General features: G+C 51.8%; 2 protein-coding genes across 3 annotated transcripts in view; both read left to right on the top strand.

The window, feature by feature from the left end:
* Positions 1–2,097: 2,097 nt before the first annotated feature.
* tlcd5a (TLC domain containing 5a) lies at positions 2,098–3,443 on the top strand (the record flags this gene model as incomplete). The annotated part of the gene is made up of 2 exons (XM_084454421.1): positions 2,098–2,293; positions 2,911–3,443. 2 exons carry the CDS (start codon positions 2,098–2,100, stop codon positions 3,441–3,443), a joined length of 729 nt encoding a protein of 242 aa, XP_084310547.1.
* A 3,147-nt stretch (positions 3,444–6,590) lies between these two features.
* Positions 6,591–16,164, top strand: part of arhgef12a (Rho guanine nucleotide exchange factor (GEF) 12a) — a 53,642-nt gene continuing 44,068 nt past the window's right edge. For both annotated transcript variants that reach the window (XM_084444307.1, XM_084444306.1), the window contains exons 1-2: positions 6,591–6,655; positions 6,922–7,045. In XM_084444307.1, the coding sequence (XP_084300433.1) occupies positions 6,628–6,655; positions 6,922–7,045 (152 nt within the window). In that variant the 5' untranslated portion in view covers positions 6,591–6,627. The remainder of the gene's footprint in view (positions 6,656–6,921; positions 7,046–16,164) is intronic.

The following is a 16,164-nucleotide window of genomic DNA, read 5'->3' as shown; positions in this document are numbered from 1 at the left end:
AAAGTATCTCTTTGCACTGCACTGACTGGCTGTTCAGACAAATGCCTGTATTATAATTCAAGGTCCTAAATGAACCTTACAGTGTTGCCCCCAGACTAGAGGAAGACTAAGCAGTAATGTGCGTGCTTGACCACTAGGTGTCAGGACGGTTCCATATGGATATCCCAGAACACATGACGAACAGCCTGGGCATTCACGATGGGGCGCGACAGACTCATTATGGAAACTGGCAAGCTTGCTTGAGAAATATTTATCATGTCTTTTTAGCTGTGCTCATTCTGTGTGTCGGTATTCTCCTTGTGAACTTCATTTGAGGCGGAATAAGCATTTGCAATAGTAGCCGACCGCTTGTAGTCCTGCCAGCCAGTGGGAGGTGGGAGGTGGAGAGGGTGGGAGATGCTGCTGACGAGCCGGAGAGCCGAGGCGAGGGAGATGGGCGCACACATGAAGGCTCTGTCCCCGGAGGGTGCGCGTCGCTGCCTGGCACTAAGGACCTGAGCACCACCGAGGAGAGACACGTTCATGTGCGAGCAGCATACGGCAAGGTGAGGATTCGGTCGTGCCTGGTGATTTCGTGTTTTGTTGATACTAATGAATTGTGTTCATCGCTAGACAGTTTAGAGCATGCTAGCTAAAGCTACTGTAGCTAACGTTAATCTAGTCTGTCGCAAATAACAACTGGCCTGCTGCTATTATTAGCTAGCAATGAAAGTATAATCTAGCTAGCGAGCTAAACAGAGGCTGTGTGTAGACATCCTTCTATCACTACTATGTGGTCGCTTTCATCCAGTCAGTCAGATCCTGTCCTCCGCCTGCGCTCCAGCTGGGGTGAGGTCTCTCTCCCGCACTCGGGAATAGCAGCTATTATTCTGGGCGGCACTATCCAAGCATCTTGGCTGCCTAATATTCTCTCTCTCGTCGTCTATTTGGAATAAGTCATCATCTTCCATGAATAGAATAAAATAGAATAGAATAAACTGAATCTGAGGTAGACACTTAGAGATTAAAATAGGCTTAATAATTAACTATATTATTCATCTTGTCTTTTATTGAAGAGTACGGTCATTTAGGCATGAAGTCATCTAAAGTTGAATAAAGCTGTGTCCATTAGCCGTTATTTCTAACATGTCGGCCTCGGTAAACTCGCTGACCTTTGAGCTAGTTTTGAAACTCTCTGAAGGGTGCAGAACAGACCGCCCCTCGCTATGGTCTGACCGTCCACGCAGACGTCACCAGACGAGAGGAGAGGGGAGACGGTCCCTCGGGGGACAAACCCTCAGACAGACAAGGACCACAACAGATCCTAGATCAGGCCCACACACGAACGCACGCAGACACACACGCACACACACACACACACACACACACACACACACACACACACACACACACAGAACAACAGCTTCCCAGATCACACCCACATTCACACACAGAGAGACTGGTTGGCTAACGGGGAGGCTCAGTGCATAGTGCTCATAGGAAGGTAATGTATACAGTAGGCCTAGCATGCTGCATAGTATGGAAATGTGTCCTGCACAAATGTGTCTTGTATTGAACTGACATTTCTGTTCAACAGGTTTGTCTGGATCATTTGTGGGAATTTTTGGGGAACTTTGCTGGATTTTTAGAGATACACTACCTGATGTACAGTATCACTGAAACTTTAACAAGTGAGTGTGTTTATGTGTGTGTGTTTATGTGTGCATGTGTGTGTATGTGTGCGTGTGTGTTTATGTGTGCGTGTGTTCATGTGTGTGCGTGTGTGTGTGTGTGTTTACATGTGCATGTGTGTGTTTATGTGTGCGTGTGTGCATGTGTGTGCGTGTGTTTATGTGTGTGTGTGTGTGTGTGTGTGTGTGAGTGTGTGCGTGTGTGTGAGTGCCTGCATGTGTGTGAGTGAGTGTGTTTGAGTGTGTGTGTGCGTGGCCCTGTGTGTGTGTGTGTGTGTGTGTGTGAGTGTGTGTGTGCGTGTGTGCATGGCCCTGTGTGTGTGTGTGTGTGTGCGTGTGTGTGTGTGAGTGTGTGTGTGTGTGCATGGCCCTGTGTGTTTGTGCGTGTGTGTGTGTGTGTGTGTGCGTGTGTGTGTGTAGCTGAGGGATGTGGGGTCTGGTGGTGTGTGTGGTCCTGTGTGTGTGTGGGTGGGTCTCTCTGTACGCAGTGCTGTGCAGTATCAACGGTTCCCGTGGTTACGAGTGGAACTGTCGCCTGGTAACGCTGTTCCATGGCGTCATGGCCGTCTGCATCACCGGGTACATCGGCTACGTGGACGGCCCCTGGCCCTTCACACACCCCGGTGAGCACGCACGCCGCCCTCTCATTGGACGGCACTGTGTTCCTGACCGTGTGTACGTTTATGCTGTGTGTCATGTAGGGATGAGACCGTATGGATTTTTGCATTACGGTACGGTATGGTATCTAGTTACACGGTACGGTTTACGGTATTTCACGGTATACGGCATTTCACCTCCCCAACACCAAAAAAACAAGTATTTTACTTTGAAGGAACTACAGTGCAACACATGATGGAAAATACACACTATTGTAATTAAGCTCAGTTTATTAATAGCAAGCTTATATTAAATTACAAAATTAACTGTTGTAAGCAACTTGAAATGTGAAGTTTCAGCAGCGCATTATTGTGTAATACCGTAAACGTAATACCGTAAACACAGGGAATGTCACGGTTCTAATAACGTGGACATTTCATACCGCGGTTCACGGTTTTACGGTATACCGTCTCATCCCTAGTGTCATGTGGCAAATGAGCTCTGCAGAGAACTGCAACTATTTTACAAATAAAGTTCTTTAAGGAAAGTAATTTGAAATATTTAAAATATTTTAAAATGATTGTGTTTTATATACCGTGGTATAACATTGTTATAACATTGCAACCACTGAATGGTCCCCCAGGTACAGAGAACACCCCTCTCCAGATCACGGCCATGGTTCTGAGTCTGGGCTACTTCCTGTTCGACATGGGCTGGTGTGTGCACTTCCAGACCGAGGGTCCCGTGATGCTGGCCCACCACACCATCAGTGTCCTGGGCATCGTGCTGACGCTGGCCCTGGGGGAGTCGGGCATCGAGTCGTGCGCCGTGCTCTTCGGCAGCGAGGTCACCAACCCCCTGCTGCAGGCGCGCTGGTTCCTCCGGCAAGCCGGGAGGTACGACACGCCCCTGGGGGACGCGGTGGACATCGTCTTCGTGCTGCTGTTCGTCCTGATGCGCGTGGTGGTGGGGGGGAAGATGCTCCACTGTGAGCTGTCCTCGCCCAAGCCCCGCTTCGTCATCAAGTGTGGGGGCGTGGCCATGTACACGCTGTCCTGGGTGTTCATGGTGGACATCTGGCGCTTCGCCCTCAGGAAGACCCGCAACAGATACCACCGATGGACACAGCGCAGCGCCCAGGGGGAGACCTACGGACATGAGGGGAAGAGAGACTGACCTGGAGAGAGAGAGAGAGAGAGAGGAGGAGAGAGAGAGAGAGGAGGAGAGAGGGACAGAGGAAGAGAGAGAGAGGGAGAGAGGAGGAGAGAGAGAGGAGGAGGAGAGAGTGAGAGAGAGAGAGAGAGAGAGAGAGAGAGAGGGTGGGATGCAGGAGGATGGAGGGAGGAAGGGAGAGAGAGAGAGAGGGTGGGATGCAGGAGGATAGAGGGAGGGAGGGAGGAAGAGAGAGAGAGAGAGAGGGTGGGGTGCAGAAGAGAAGACTGACCCTCTGTTACTCCATGCTCTTCCCAGCAGGGGGCAGGCCATGCTGACCTGATGCTCTGAGAGACAGAGACTTCCTTTCTGGACACTCTTTGTGTTTTCTAACAGTGAATAATAGAAATGTGCAGCATTTGCGATGGACGTTCATTGTGCAACAGACTAGCATTGGCCGGGCTACTGTGCTCCGCTTAGGCTCATCAACTCAGAGAGGATCAACTCTGACGCTAATGTGAAGTCATGTTCTCGTTATTGAGGAAGTCATTTTCTCGTTATTGGGGAATCTTATTTGTCACCTATTAAGCGCTCAAACACTTGTGAATTTAACAAACTAAAGATTTGTGAAAAATACAGGAGTGAAAAATACATGAATATGTTGTAATATCTTGAAGCATGTCTAACAAGCAAAAAAGAACTAGTGAGACATAGTTCATGTCTTTGAAACCAAAGGAAGCACTGCCAATACATGAACACGTGTTTCACAAGCTTACTGTGACCTGCGACCTGTGACCTGTCACCCAATAGAGCAGAGCTGTTCCCACTTCTCATCCTGATGAGGTAGAGAGATGAAGATGAAGTAGAGAGACTCTGTCCGTCCATATGGGTAACACTTTGTAATAACTATCCTTTATAAGCCATTTATAAAGCATTTGTAGAAGGTTAATTAACTATTAACAGCAATGGTTTCTTACGTTATAGATGATCAGCAAAATATTAGTAGAATGATATTTACTAATAATGGATTACAATTTATAGATAATGTTTTGTATTGATTTTGATATTGTCTATAAACAGTAATGGCTTTAAAGGATAGTTATTATCCAGGAGGCCATATTTATTTCATTTTTTTCTCACATATTTACTGAGAATAGTACTCTGTCCATTTATCATGTCCCCAGTGTGCAATATGACCTGTGTTAACCTAACTTATTGTCAACTTTGTATAATCCTATCAGCTTCCAGTGCGTTCTGTGAGTGAGCCTGCTGGTGTTTGCCCCCTGAGATAGTAGCTTGGCATATGGTGCTACTGCTTCTGATAAACCTTGTGTCTTTGGACCGTCTAATACTACTGCTTCTGATAAACCTTGTGTCTTTGGACCGTCTAATACTAGCCCTATATGTCATATTTGTTCTCACTGAACACATCATATTTTTATTTAGCATCAATTAATGGTACAGATATATCATGTTGCTAGAAGGTCACGCTTCCAACCATATGCCTGTCTTGTATTTGTTACTTTTATATGAAATCTATTGGTGTCATCATTAGCCTCTGTGAATGGGGGCGTCTCTAACGTCTGTGTGCCTTTTTGACTTGAATATTTTTGCAGTGTTCGTTTTATTGTTGTGATCTATGTTGCAGTAAAAAACTGAACCCTGTTCTCATCCTTGACTAGTAGAATATCCTGACATGATCGCTGTGTTCGTTTCCACATCAAGCAGCTGTTGCTCCTTTTGTGCCTGAAGTATCCAAACCATCCACAGGGTGGCGTGTGTGAGTCATCAATCGCTCCATAGATATTCGAGGACAACATCCAAATTTCTTTAAATGAAGTCAAACCCAGTTAATCATCTGGAACGAATGTGTGTACATAACAGCACAATTATATTATGTTATTGCCATTTTGTTTATAATTATGTCAATAGCCGTGGTAAGCTAACCTGACACCTGAAAGTCTTTTATCAATCGCTAGTCTACTGATTAGTTTAATAATAGCTAATTGCGTAGTCTATCAAATTTGTCTTAGCAAATCAGTTGCTAATACTATAGAACTGTGGAATATATGCTCTATAGTAGCCTACGGTGATAGCCTACTCATGAATCATTATGATAGCCTACTCATTATGAATACTAGTTGAATTAATAACATACTTGACGGTATGGTAATATATTTACAGTATTATTAGTAGGCTAACACAATTATTACTGTTATTAGTGTCATTATTGTTATTAACAGTCGTATTTGTTAATGTTATTATTCATTCGGACAGGAACGTCCCCCCCTCCCGGTGGAAGTACAGTAGACTGGTCTGGGATCTGCTGTGCTGGCCTGCCGGGCGGAGGAGAAATTTTGGGAATAGTAGAAAGTCGTTCCTAGCAATCCTGGTGTGGACACCGCCGTTGGAAAAGTGTAAGATTTTCATCTCGAGTCCCCGGTTTGGTGTTAGCACAACTGTTTCAGAGACCTTGTGAACTGTTGACTATCTGTTAGCACGTTGCTAAATCTGTATCCACGGGAATTCTGAAACGGATCAAAACGACTGAATTCGGGAAACATGGAGTCAAGGAAAGCTGCGAGCCGCTAGTCGAGTTTTTCCGACACCGCGGAGCCGCTCGAAGGACACCCGGGATTCAGCTATCACGCCCTTCAGCGTTGTATTTGCGCTGAGACACATTTTGTTTTTTTATCGAGAATTATTTTTGTGAACAGGGTTCGAATTTGCACCGGGAGCGGAGCACACGAAGCCAAGTTTTCTATTGAAAGAGCAGCTAGCTGGCTAGCCAGAGTTAGCTAGCTAGCTTGACCTAACCTCCAGACACCCCAGCAATTTTAAAGGGGCTAACGTTAGCTACCAAATTGCTATTTGCAGAAAGGACTACTCGAACCAAAGAGCACAATACTACGGCTTCACTTTATAACTGTATTACATAGCTAACCATATTGCTGCCATTAGTTGTTAGCTAATTTGTTACACGGGTTTCAGCTCAGTTGTGAGTGTTTGGGGTTTCTCGGCTCGCAGTCACGAGGGGCTGGTCTGGGCTGGTCTGGGCTGGGACCGCCGGACGGGACCGACACAATCCTGCATCTAAAAACCCATTTCACCGGCCTAGGAGGGCTGGCTAGCTCCCTGGTTGAGCTCACACGCTGGAATGCGATATTCAGTGGGATGCGAACCATTTTGACTGACATCAAAGGATTACATGGACACATGCAACTGGAGTGAAAGTGGTAACGTTTATATTTTTATTCTAGTGGATAACACAGGAATATCATTCACAGCGTCTGCAAACGTGCCCATCGCGACATTAGAAGTATCTATATTCAGCATCTTATTGCTACTGTTGCAAGTAACGTTATCAGATGGTTATCAGTGTATCCCGTCTAGAATGAGAACGATTGCATATGGGTTACTGGGGATATGGTGTAGCTAGCTACTGGATATACTGTCTGTGTTTTGGACGTGCTCTCCATCTTTTCAACAATCCCGTTCACAGACGAATGTTTCAGGAGGACGCATCCAACCGTCTCGTCACCTGGAAAATGTCAATCGGATATAAATCGCAGCAAATCTAGAACCGGAAGCCCAATGAGTGACACACAGCCCAGTATCACTGACAGGTAAAAAGCGAACCTTTCTATTACGTAGCCTTCGTACTAGACTCATTCTCAACATCGACATGTCAACACCCCACCTATGCCATTGAAGACCATGCATTTATGATCTGCGATCATGTTGTTGGTATTTGGGGCCTGAAGAGGTTGACCACAGTTTTCCATAGCCCGTTTCACGTTTATTTTTTATTTTCCGTTGACTTCATTCCACCAGCTCTTGACAGGGACAGACGTGGGCAAAGGTTTGTCATGGTTTACAGAGTTTAGCTAGAAGCCAGCTATTGAAGTTTCACAATGGCACAATCTGGACCTACACGTCGTAAGGATAGAGAGGTTGGCCATGGAACAGCAGCCCAGCGCTGCCTACATAAGGGGCCAGTTCATTAGCTGAAGAGTGTGGGCCTGCCTCTTCTGTCCATCGCTGAACCAGCCCAGTGTTTGAGAGGTGGTGAAGCGTAGACCCACCTCTCTGTCTCTGCAGACGGAGATCTGAGACACCTTAGGAGTCCAAGCCGGTCTCCACAGTGCCCGTCCACCTCAGATAGCGTCTCAGAGAGGAGGGAGAGAGAGAGAGAGAGGGAGGGAGGGAGAGAGAGAGAGAGCAGCAGTAGGGGCCATGTCTGAGTTGATGAGAGATGACAGGTTGAGGGGGGAGCTGATGAGGTCACAGCCCCAGGCCTCCTCACCTGAGAATCCCCCTCCTGCTGCGAAAGAGAGGTCACTACTGGAAACGAGCCCGATGCCGGTTCCCGGAAGGCTGGGCCAGACAGGTAGGCCTCCAGCAGGTGGTAGGAATGCTGTGGTCGTGGAAGGTTAGCTGGGCCTAGGGCGGTGTCAGGAGGTTATCCCCTCACTCAGGCTGGAGGAAGTTTCCAAGCCGAGTAGCGTTATGGAATGTCTAGTCCAGAGACAGAACAGACTGACGTTCAAACTCACTTACTGATCCACACTTGGTTTTGACTCCTCGTTCCTCTCTCTCTCTCTCTCTCTCTCTGCCCCATTCGTCCCCTCTCTCTCTGTCTCTCTCTCTCTCTCTGCCCCATTCGTCCTCTCTCACTCTCTCTCTCTCTCCCCCATTCATTCTCTCTCTCTCTCTGCCCCATTCGTCCTCTCTCTCTCTGTGTCTCTCTCTCTCTCTCTCTCCCTCCCCCATTCATTCTCTCTCTCTCTCTCTCTCTCTCTCTCTCTGCCCCATTCGTTCTCTCGCTCTCTCTCTATCTCTCTCTCTCTCTCTGCCCCATTCATTCTCTCTCTTTCTCCCTCTCTCTCTCTCTCTCTCTCTCTCTCTCTCTCTCTCTATGTCCCCCCCCCCATCAGACCTGGTGGGCAGCCCCTAGCTGTACTCTGGGTGCTCTAGGCATCGTGCTTAGCTGGTTATGGGACTGTGTGGTCAGTGGCTCTTTGTCAACGAGTTCTGCTGATCCCCATGTTTTCACCCCGCCCCCCCGAGGGCCCCCCCAGGAAGTGATGACATCACTGATAAACAATAGCATGCAGTAGGAGAACTATTCTGCCTCTCGCCACTCACTGTCCGGTCGACTAGTCTGGTCTGGACAAGGCTCTTATCCACTTGCCAAGTGTCTCTTTCTTCGGTCTGTTGGTTATGTTTGGAGTAGGATCTCTGTGGTCGACTAGTCTGGTCTGGACAAGGCTCTTGTCATATCCACTGGACAACTGTCTCTCTTTCTTCGGTCTGTTGGTCTGGAGCAGGATTCTGTGGTGGACTGGTCTGGTCTGGGGTCTGGTCAGGGGAGAGAGGGATCTGTTGGTCATGTCTGGAGCAGGATCTCTGTGGTGGACTAGTCTGGTCTGGGGTCTGGTCAGGGGAGAGAGGGATCTGTTGGTCATGTCTGGAGCAGGATCTCTGTGGTGGACTGGTCTGATCTGGGGTCTGGTCAGGGGAGAGAGGGATCTGTTGGTCATGTCTGGAGCAGGATCTCTGTGGTGGACTAGTCTGGTCTGGGTGCTGAAGTGGCGTGCAGGTGTGAGGTAAGCCCCGCTCAGCTGCTCGTTCACACCCCTGTGAGAGCCTGAGACTGAGACTCCCTCTGAGCCGCTAAGGCAATTAAAATAAGACTGCTTTCACAGAGAGAAAGAGGGGGAGGGAGGGAGGGATAGAGAGAATATCTGAAAGAGTGAAATAGAGTTAGAGAGAGGGAATTCCGTCATAACTTGACCCGTCTATTCCATGTGTGATGACAGGATAGTCAGTCCACCTCACCATGGTGCGTCCACACACAGTGGTCCTGATCACCAGACTGGGTCACATCAGCTCCAGAACCATGAGAGAGGGACAGAACCAGACCCAGAGGAAGAAGCCAGGCATGTGAGACTGGCTGGGAGAAGGAGTTGGGGGAGTGTGAGAGATGGAGAGTGTGAGAGAGAGAGAGATTGAGCCTGGGCAGGGTCTGAGATCCCATGGCGGGGGAGGGGGGGGGTTAGCCTGGTTATATTGTGAGGGTCTGTCACACAGCTTTGTGATGCTGATGCTGGTGGACACACACACACACAAACACACACACACACACACCAACATCTCCTAGTTGCAGAGAAGCCTCAGGCCGGATCACAGCATTACTCTCACTCAGCTGAACCAGGGACACTGAATCACATGACCCGGGACCCTGAACACAATCACATGGCCAGGGACCCTGAACACAATCACATGACCAGGGACCCTGAACACAATCACATGACCAGTGACACTGAACACAATCACATGACCAGGGACCCTGAACACAATCACATGACCAGTGACACTGAACACAATCACATGACCAGGGACCCTGAACACAATCACATGACCCGGGACCCTGAACACAATCACATGACCAGGGACCCTGAACACAATCACATGACCAGGGACCCTGAACACAATAGCATGACCAGGGACCCTGAACACAATAGCATGACCAGGGACCCTGAACACAATAGCATGACCAGGGACCCTGAACACAATACCATGACCAGGGACCCTGAACACAATACCATGACCAGGCAGAGTCAGTGAACTCACCCTGTAGGGATGCCTGAACAGTTCAGACCTACTAGACTCGGGTTCGTCTGTTACGGACCCACCGGGTCAGCCCTCAGGACCCACCGGGTCAGGCCCTAGGACCCACCGGGTCAGCCCTCAGGACCCACCGGGTCAGACCTCAGGACCCGCGAGGTGTGAGTGCCAGCTGGTCCGGTCGCTATGCAGGCGTAGAAATGACCAGGATGATGACAGGACAGCCAGCTCTGAGGCAGCGATGTTTGAGATCCCGTCATGGCGGCACTCAGGGAGGGGGGGGGGGGGTAGAAAAGGCTCTGGTGGGCCAGGATTGAGCCGGGGGGGGGAGACGGGTCTCTAGAGTGCAGGAGAGATCAGTTCAACACCTCAGACAATCCCTCAGGAGAGAGAGAGAGCAGGGAGGAGGCTAGGAGGGGAGGAGGAGGGTACGGAGGAGGCTAGGAGGGCAGTGGCTAGTTTCATTGCAAAACTAGAATGGAGAAGTAAGACGCCTCCTTCCCTCCACTAGTCTGGGGCTCCACCTTGGGCAAGTGGTAGTGCCCCCTAGCCCCCCTACCTGGGGTTACAGGTAAAAATCCTGTAAAAAGCCAGGCCCAGACAGAGGGCCCGCCTGCGAGCGCCTGGTGGTCAGGCTTACCACGGAGCCCGGCCGGGCCCAGCCCGAACAAGCAGCCTGGCAACACCATCTCATCCTCCATCGTCCTGTGGACCCACCACCCGCGGGAAGAATTGTCGGGGTCGGGTGCGCTGCCAACTAGGTGGCAGTGAAGGCGGGGGGCACCGACGGACCGGACCTGGAACGTGACCTCGCTGGAGGGGAAGGAGCCGGAGCTTGTGAGGGAGGTGGAGCGATACCAATTACACCTGGTGGGGCTAACCTCCACGCACAGCATCGGCGCCGGAACCAAACTCCTGGATAGGGGTTGGACCCTGTTCTTCTCCGGAGTTGCTCACCGTATGAGGCGTAAGGCAGGTGTGGCTATACTAGCTAGCCCCCAGCTGAGCACCTCTGTGCTGGAGTTCACCCCAGTGGACGAGAGGGTTGCCTCCCTGCGCCTTAGGACTGTGGGGGGGGGGGACTCTGACTGCGGTTTGTGCTTATGCACCGAACAGCAGTTCAGAGTACTCAGCCTTCCTCCATTGCTGAAGCTGCGGCTGGGAGCTGTGGCCTGAGGGCCATAGGTACCTCAAGGGGCGGTTACCCTCGGACACCGTGGTGGACAGCGGTGGTCAGGGAAGCCGTCCGACTGAAGAAGGAGGCCTTCCGGGATATGTTAGCCCGGGAGACCCCAGAAGCAGTTGCAGGGTATCGACTGGCCCGGAGGGCTGCGGCTTCGGCTGTGACCAAGGCAAAGCAGAGGGTGTGGGAGGAGTTCGGAGAAACCATGGAGAAGGACTTTCGGTCGGCACCAAAGTGTTTCTGGAAGACCATCAGACACCTCAGGAAGGGAAAGCGGGGGACCATCCAAGCTGTAGACAGCAAGGAGGGGACACTGCTGACCTCAGCTGAGGAGGTTGTTGAGCGTTGGAAGGAGCACTTTGAGGAACTCCTGAACCCGACTAATCCACCCTCTACGATCGAGGCAGAGCCGGAAGATGATGGGGGGTTGTCAATTTCCTTGGAGGAGGTCACTGAGGTAGTCAAACAACTCCACAGTGGCAAAGCCCCAGGGACTGATGAGATCCGTCCAGAAATGCTGAAGGTGCTGGGTGTTGAGGGGCTGTCTTGGTTGACATGCCTCTTTAACATTGCGTCGAAGTCTGGGACAGTGCCAAAGAAGTGGCAGATGTGGGTGGTGGTCCCAATATTCAAAAAAGGGGACCAGAGGGTGTGTGCTTATTATAGAGGCATCACATTACTCAGCCTCCCAGGGAAAGTGTACTCCAAGGTGCTGGAAAGGAGGGTCCGGCCGATAGTCGAACCTCAGATCGAAGAAGAACAATGCGGATTTCGTCCTGGTCGTGGAACCACCGACCAGCTCTTCACTCTCGCGAGGATCTTGGAGGGGGCTTTGGAGTTTGCCCAACCTGTCTACATGTGTTTTGTGGACTTGGAGAAGGCTTACGACCGGGTCCCTCGAGAGGTCTTGTGGAGGGTTATGTGGGAGTATGGGGTGAGGGGGTCCCTACTTAGGGTCATCCAATCCCTGTACACCCAGAGCGAGAGCTGTGTCCGGGTCCTCGGCAGTAAGTCGTCTTCCTTTCCGGTGGGGGTTGGCCTCCGCCAGGGCTGCGCTTTGTCACCAATCCTGTTTGTGATTTTTTTGCAGTTCGGTGAGCTGGGGATCGCGTCGCTGCTATTTGCAGATGATGTGGTCCTGATGGCATCATCTGCCTGCGACCTCCAGCACTCTCTGGATAGGTTCGCAACTGAGTGTGAAGCGGCTGGGATGAGAATCAGCACTTCTAAATCTGAGGCCATGGTTCTCAGCAGGAAACCGGTGGCCTGTCCGCTCCGAGTAGGAAATGAGTCCTTACCCCAAGTGAAGGAGTTCAAGTATCTGGGGGTCTTGTTCACGAGTGAGGGAACCATGGAGAGAGAGTTTGGCCGGAGAATCGGAGCAGCTGGCAGTCGCTTTACCGCACTGTTGTGACGAAAAGAGAGCTGAGCCAAAAGGCAAAGCTCTCGATCTACCGGTCTATCTTCGTCCCCACCCTCACCTATGGTCATGAACGATGGGTCATGACCGAAAGAACGAGATCACGGATACAAGCGGCCGAAATGAGTTTTCTCCGGAGGGTGGCTGGGGTCTCCCTGAGAGATCGGGTGAGAATTTCAGTCATCCGGGAGAGACTCGGAGTAGAGCCGCTGCTCCTTTGCGTCGAAAGGAGCCAGTTGAGGTGGTTCAGGCATCTAGTGAGGATGCCTCCTGGGCGCCTCCCTAGGGAGGTGTTCGAGGCGTGTCCGGCTGGGAGGAGGCCGCGGGGTAGACCCAGGACTAGGTGGCGGGACTACATCTCCGCACTGGCCTGTGAGCGGCTAAAGATTCCCCAGGCTGAGCTGGTTGATGCTGCTAGGGAAAGGGATGTTTGGGGCCCCCTGCTGGAGTTGCTGCCTCCGCGACCCGACCCCGGATAAGCGGATGAAGATGGATGGATGGACCTCAGACAATCCCTCAGGAGAGAGAGAGAGAGAACAGGGAGGAGGCCAGGAGTGGAGGAGGAGGGTACGGAGGAGGCTAGGAGGGGAGGAGGAGGGTAGGGAGGCTAGCTGAGGAGAGGCTGGACTGGACTATGGGACTGGACTGGACTTTACAATGGGACTGGATTGGACTATGGGACTGGACTGGTCTGGACTGGACTATGGTGTTGTTGTTGTGGATATGGTGCGCTAGGCTCATCTCAGTGGACTGGACTATGGTGTTGGTGTTGTTGACATGGTGCGCTAGGCTCATCTCAGTGGACTGGACTATGGAGTTGGAGTTGTTGTTGTGGACATGGTGCGCTAGGCTCATCTCAGTGGACTGGACTATGGAGTTGTTGTTGGTGTGGACATGGTGCGCTAGGGTCATCTCAGTGGACTGGACTATGGGACTGGACTGGACATGGTGCGCTAGGCTCATCTCAGTGGACGACTATGGTGGTGTTGTTGTGGACATGGTGCGCTAGGCTCATCTCAGTGTTTTAGCTGAGGTTCTGCTCAGTGCAGCAGAGTACCGGCTTTCTGGGATTCATCACATCAACCAAGCAGGGCAGCTGCAGCCATCGAGACCAAACAGTTAGCAAATGTGATCAACACTAAATTAGCTGTGTGTGTGTGTGTGCGTATCTGTGTGTGTGCGTGTCTGTGTGTGTGTGTGTGTCTGTCTGTGCGTGTCTGGGTCTGTGTGTGTGTGTGTGTGTCTGTGTGTGTGTGCGTGTCTGAGAGGGATAGAAGCCAATGCTGCTTCTCTGCAGAGGCCATTTAGATGTGATTTATGTTATCTAGCCAGCTAGCTCCCTTCTCCTCTCCTCCCCCTCCCATCTCCTCCTCCCCTCCCCTCCCCTCCCCTCCCCCTCTCCTCCCCCTCCCCTCTCCTCCCCTCTCCTCCCCTCTACTCCCCTCTCCTGCGTCTCCCAGCAAGGATGCTGGTGTCTAATTGAATGCAGTCTCTGGGGCAGCAGGCAGAGAGACCAGCTACCTGCTGCACTGTGATCCATCACACTGATTGATACACACACACACACACACAGATGATAGGCTGGCCCACACACGGCGCTGCTGGCTCAGTGTGTGTGTGGTCCGCTGGGGAGAGAGAGACGCTGGGGAGAGAGACTCAGGGTAGTCTCGTAGATCTCCTCTAGGTGCCCAGCGAGGACACACTCAGCCAGAACGCTCACTCACCCAACCGCCTCTGCTGCCCTGGAGGCGCGGTGTGTGGGTGGGTCTACCAGACCGTGGAGCCTAGCGTGAAGAAATGCCCTCGTCCACCCTACCCCCCCACCCCACCCCCAGACTCAGGGAGGGGGGGGTCAGCCCTAGCCAGACTCAGGGAGGGGGGGGTCAGCCCTAGCCAGACTCAGGGAGGGGGGGGGTCAGCCCTAGCCAGGCTCAGGGAGGGGGTGTCAGCCCTAGCCAGGCTCAGGGAGGGGGGGTCAGCCCTAGCCAGGCTCAGGGAGGGGGGGTCAGCCCTAGCTAGACTCAGGGAGGGGGGGGTCAGCCCTAGCCAGACTCAGGGAGGGGGGGTCAGCCCTAGCCAGACTCAGGGAGGGGTGGTCTGTGGGTGAACCAGGCCTGGCTGACTCACCGGCTCTCAGTGAGAGGGAAGAGGGGAATTAGGGCTGTCAGAGTGTTTGACAATAGTTTGGAGTGTGTGTGTGTGTGTTGGCCCGCTGCAGACATGAGTCACTCATCACTCTCCCTTCCCCAGACCTGCACCCTGTGATCACCCAATCCGCTCCCACCTCTGATAGGCCCCTCCCCCTCCACACACCTGTTGTCCGCTGTCCGTCCTCTCTCTCTGTCTCTCTCTCTCTCTGTCTGTCTCTCTCTCTCTCCCTCTCCCTCTCCCTGTCTCTCTCTCTCTGTCCCTCTCTCTCTCTCCCTCCCTCTCTGTCTCTCCCTCTCTCTGTCTCTCCCTCTCTCTCTCTTTCTCTCTCTCTCTCTCTCTCCCTCTGTCTCTCTCTCCCTCTCTCTCTGTCTCTGTCTCTGTCTCTCTCTCTCTCTCTCTCTCTCCTTCTCTCCCTGTCTCTCTCTCTCTCCCTCTCTGTCTGTCTCTCTCTCCCTCTCTCTGTCTCTCTCTCTCTCTCTCTCTCTCTCTCTCTCTCTCTCTCTCTCTTGATAACAGCAGTTAGCTCAGGTTCATATTGTTCATTTCTGGCAGCTTCCCCAGGCCTGTTAACATGACGACACTCTCTCCCTGGAGGTGAGGTGAAGCATTTGGTGCCACTAAACAAAGTAAACAGTCTTATTGATTCAGGGTTCAGAATGTAAATTAATGACCTGAATAAGGATATCGGCCCCGAGTGTTTGATTAAGCTCTAGCTCCTGACAGGCTGTGGGTCATTATACCAGCGCCCAACGGAATGAACCAGTCACATCTCTTGATTTGACAGGGAATCTGGTTTTCCTGTAACCTGCGTGTTCATCCCTCCCTCTTCTCCTTCTAGTAGTCTGGCCCCCACAGACGGCCCTGTGTTCCAGAGAAACTTCTGGTTTGGCTGATCACTTGAGGCCAGTGCCCCCTGGTCCAGCCCCCTGGGTAGGGTAGGCCCAACTCAGTCCTGGTCCAGCCCCCTGGGTAGGGTAGGCCCAACTCAGTCCTAGTCCAGCCCCCTGGGGAGCCCAATTCAGTCCTGGTCCAGCCCCCTGGGTAGGGTAGGCCCAACTCAGTCCTAGTCCAGCCCCCTGGGGAGCCCAATTCAGTCCTGGTCCAGCCCCCTGGGTAGGGTAGGCCCAACTCAGTCCTAGTCCAGCCCCCTGGGTAGGCCCAACTCCATCCTGGTCCAGCCCCCTGGGTAGGATAGGTCCAACTCAGTCCCAGTTAAAAAATAAATAAAAAAAAGAAGTAAAAATCAAAACACCAAACCTCAATAGAGCATTCAGGCCTGTCCGTGCCCCACATCGCCCCATATACTGCCCCTCCCAGACCCCCCCCCCCTCCTCCTCCTCCTCTTCCCCCCCCCTGCCTCT

This window comes from Borostomias antarcticus, assembly GCF_949987555.1.
Source record: "Borostomias antarcticus genome assembly, chromosome: 1".
NCBI classification, from domain to species: Eukaryota; Metazoa; Chordata; class Actinopteri; order Stomiiformes; family Stomiidae; genus Borostomias; species Borostomias antarcticus.
This window is presented reverse-complemented; position numbering and strand designations above follow the sequence as displayed.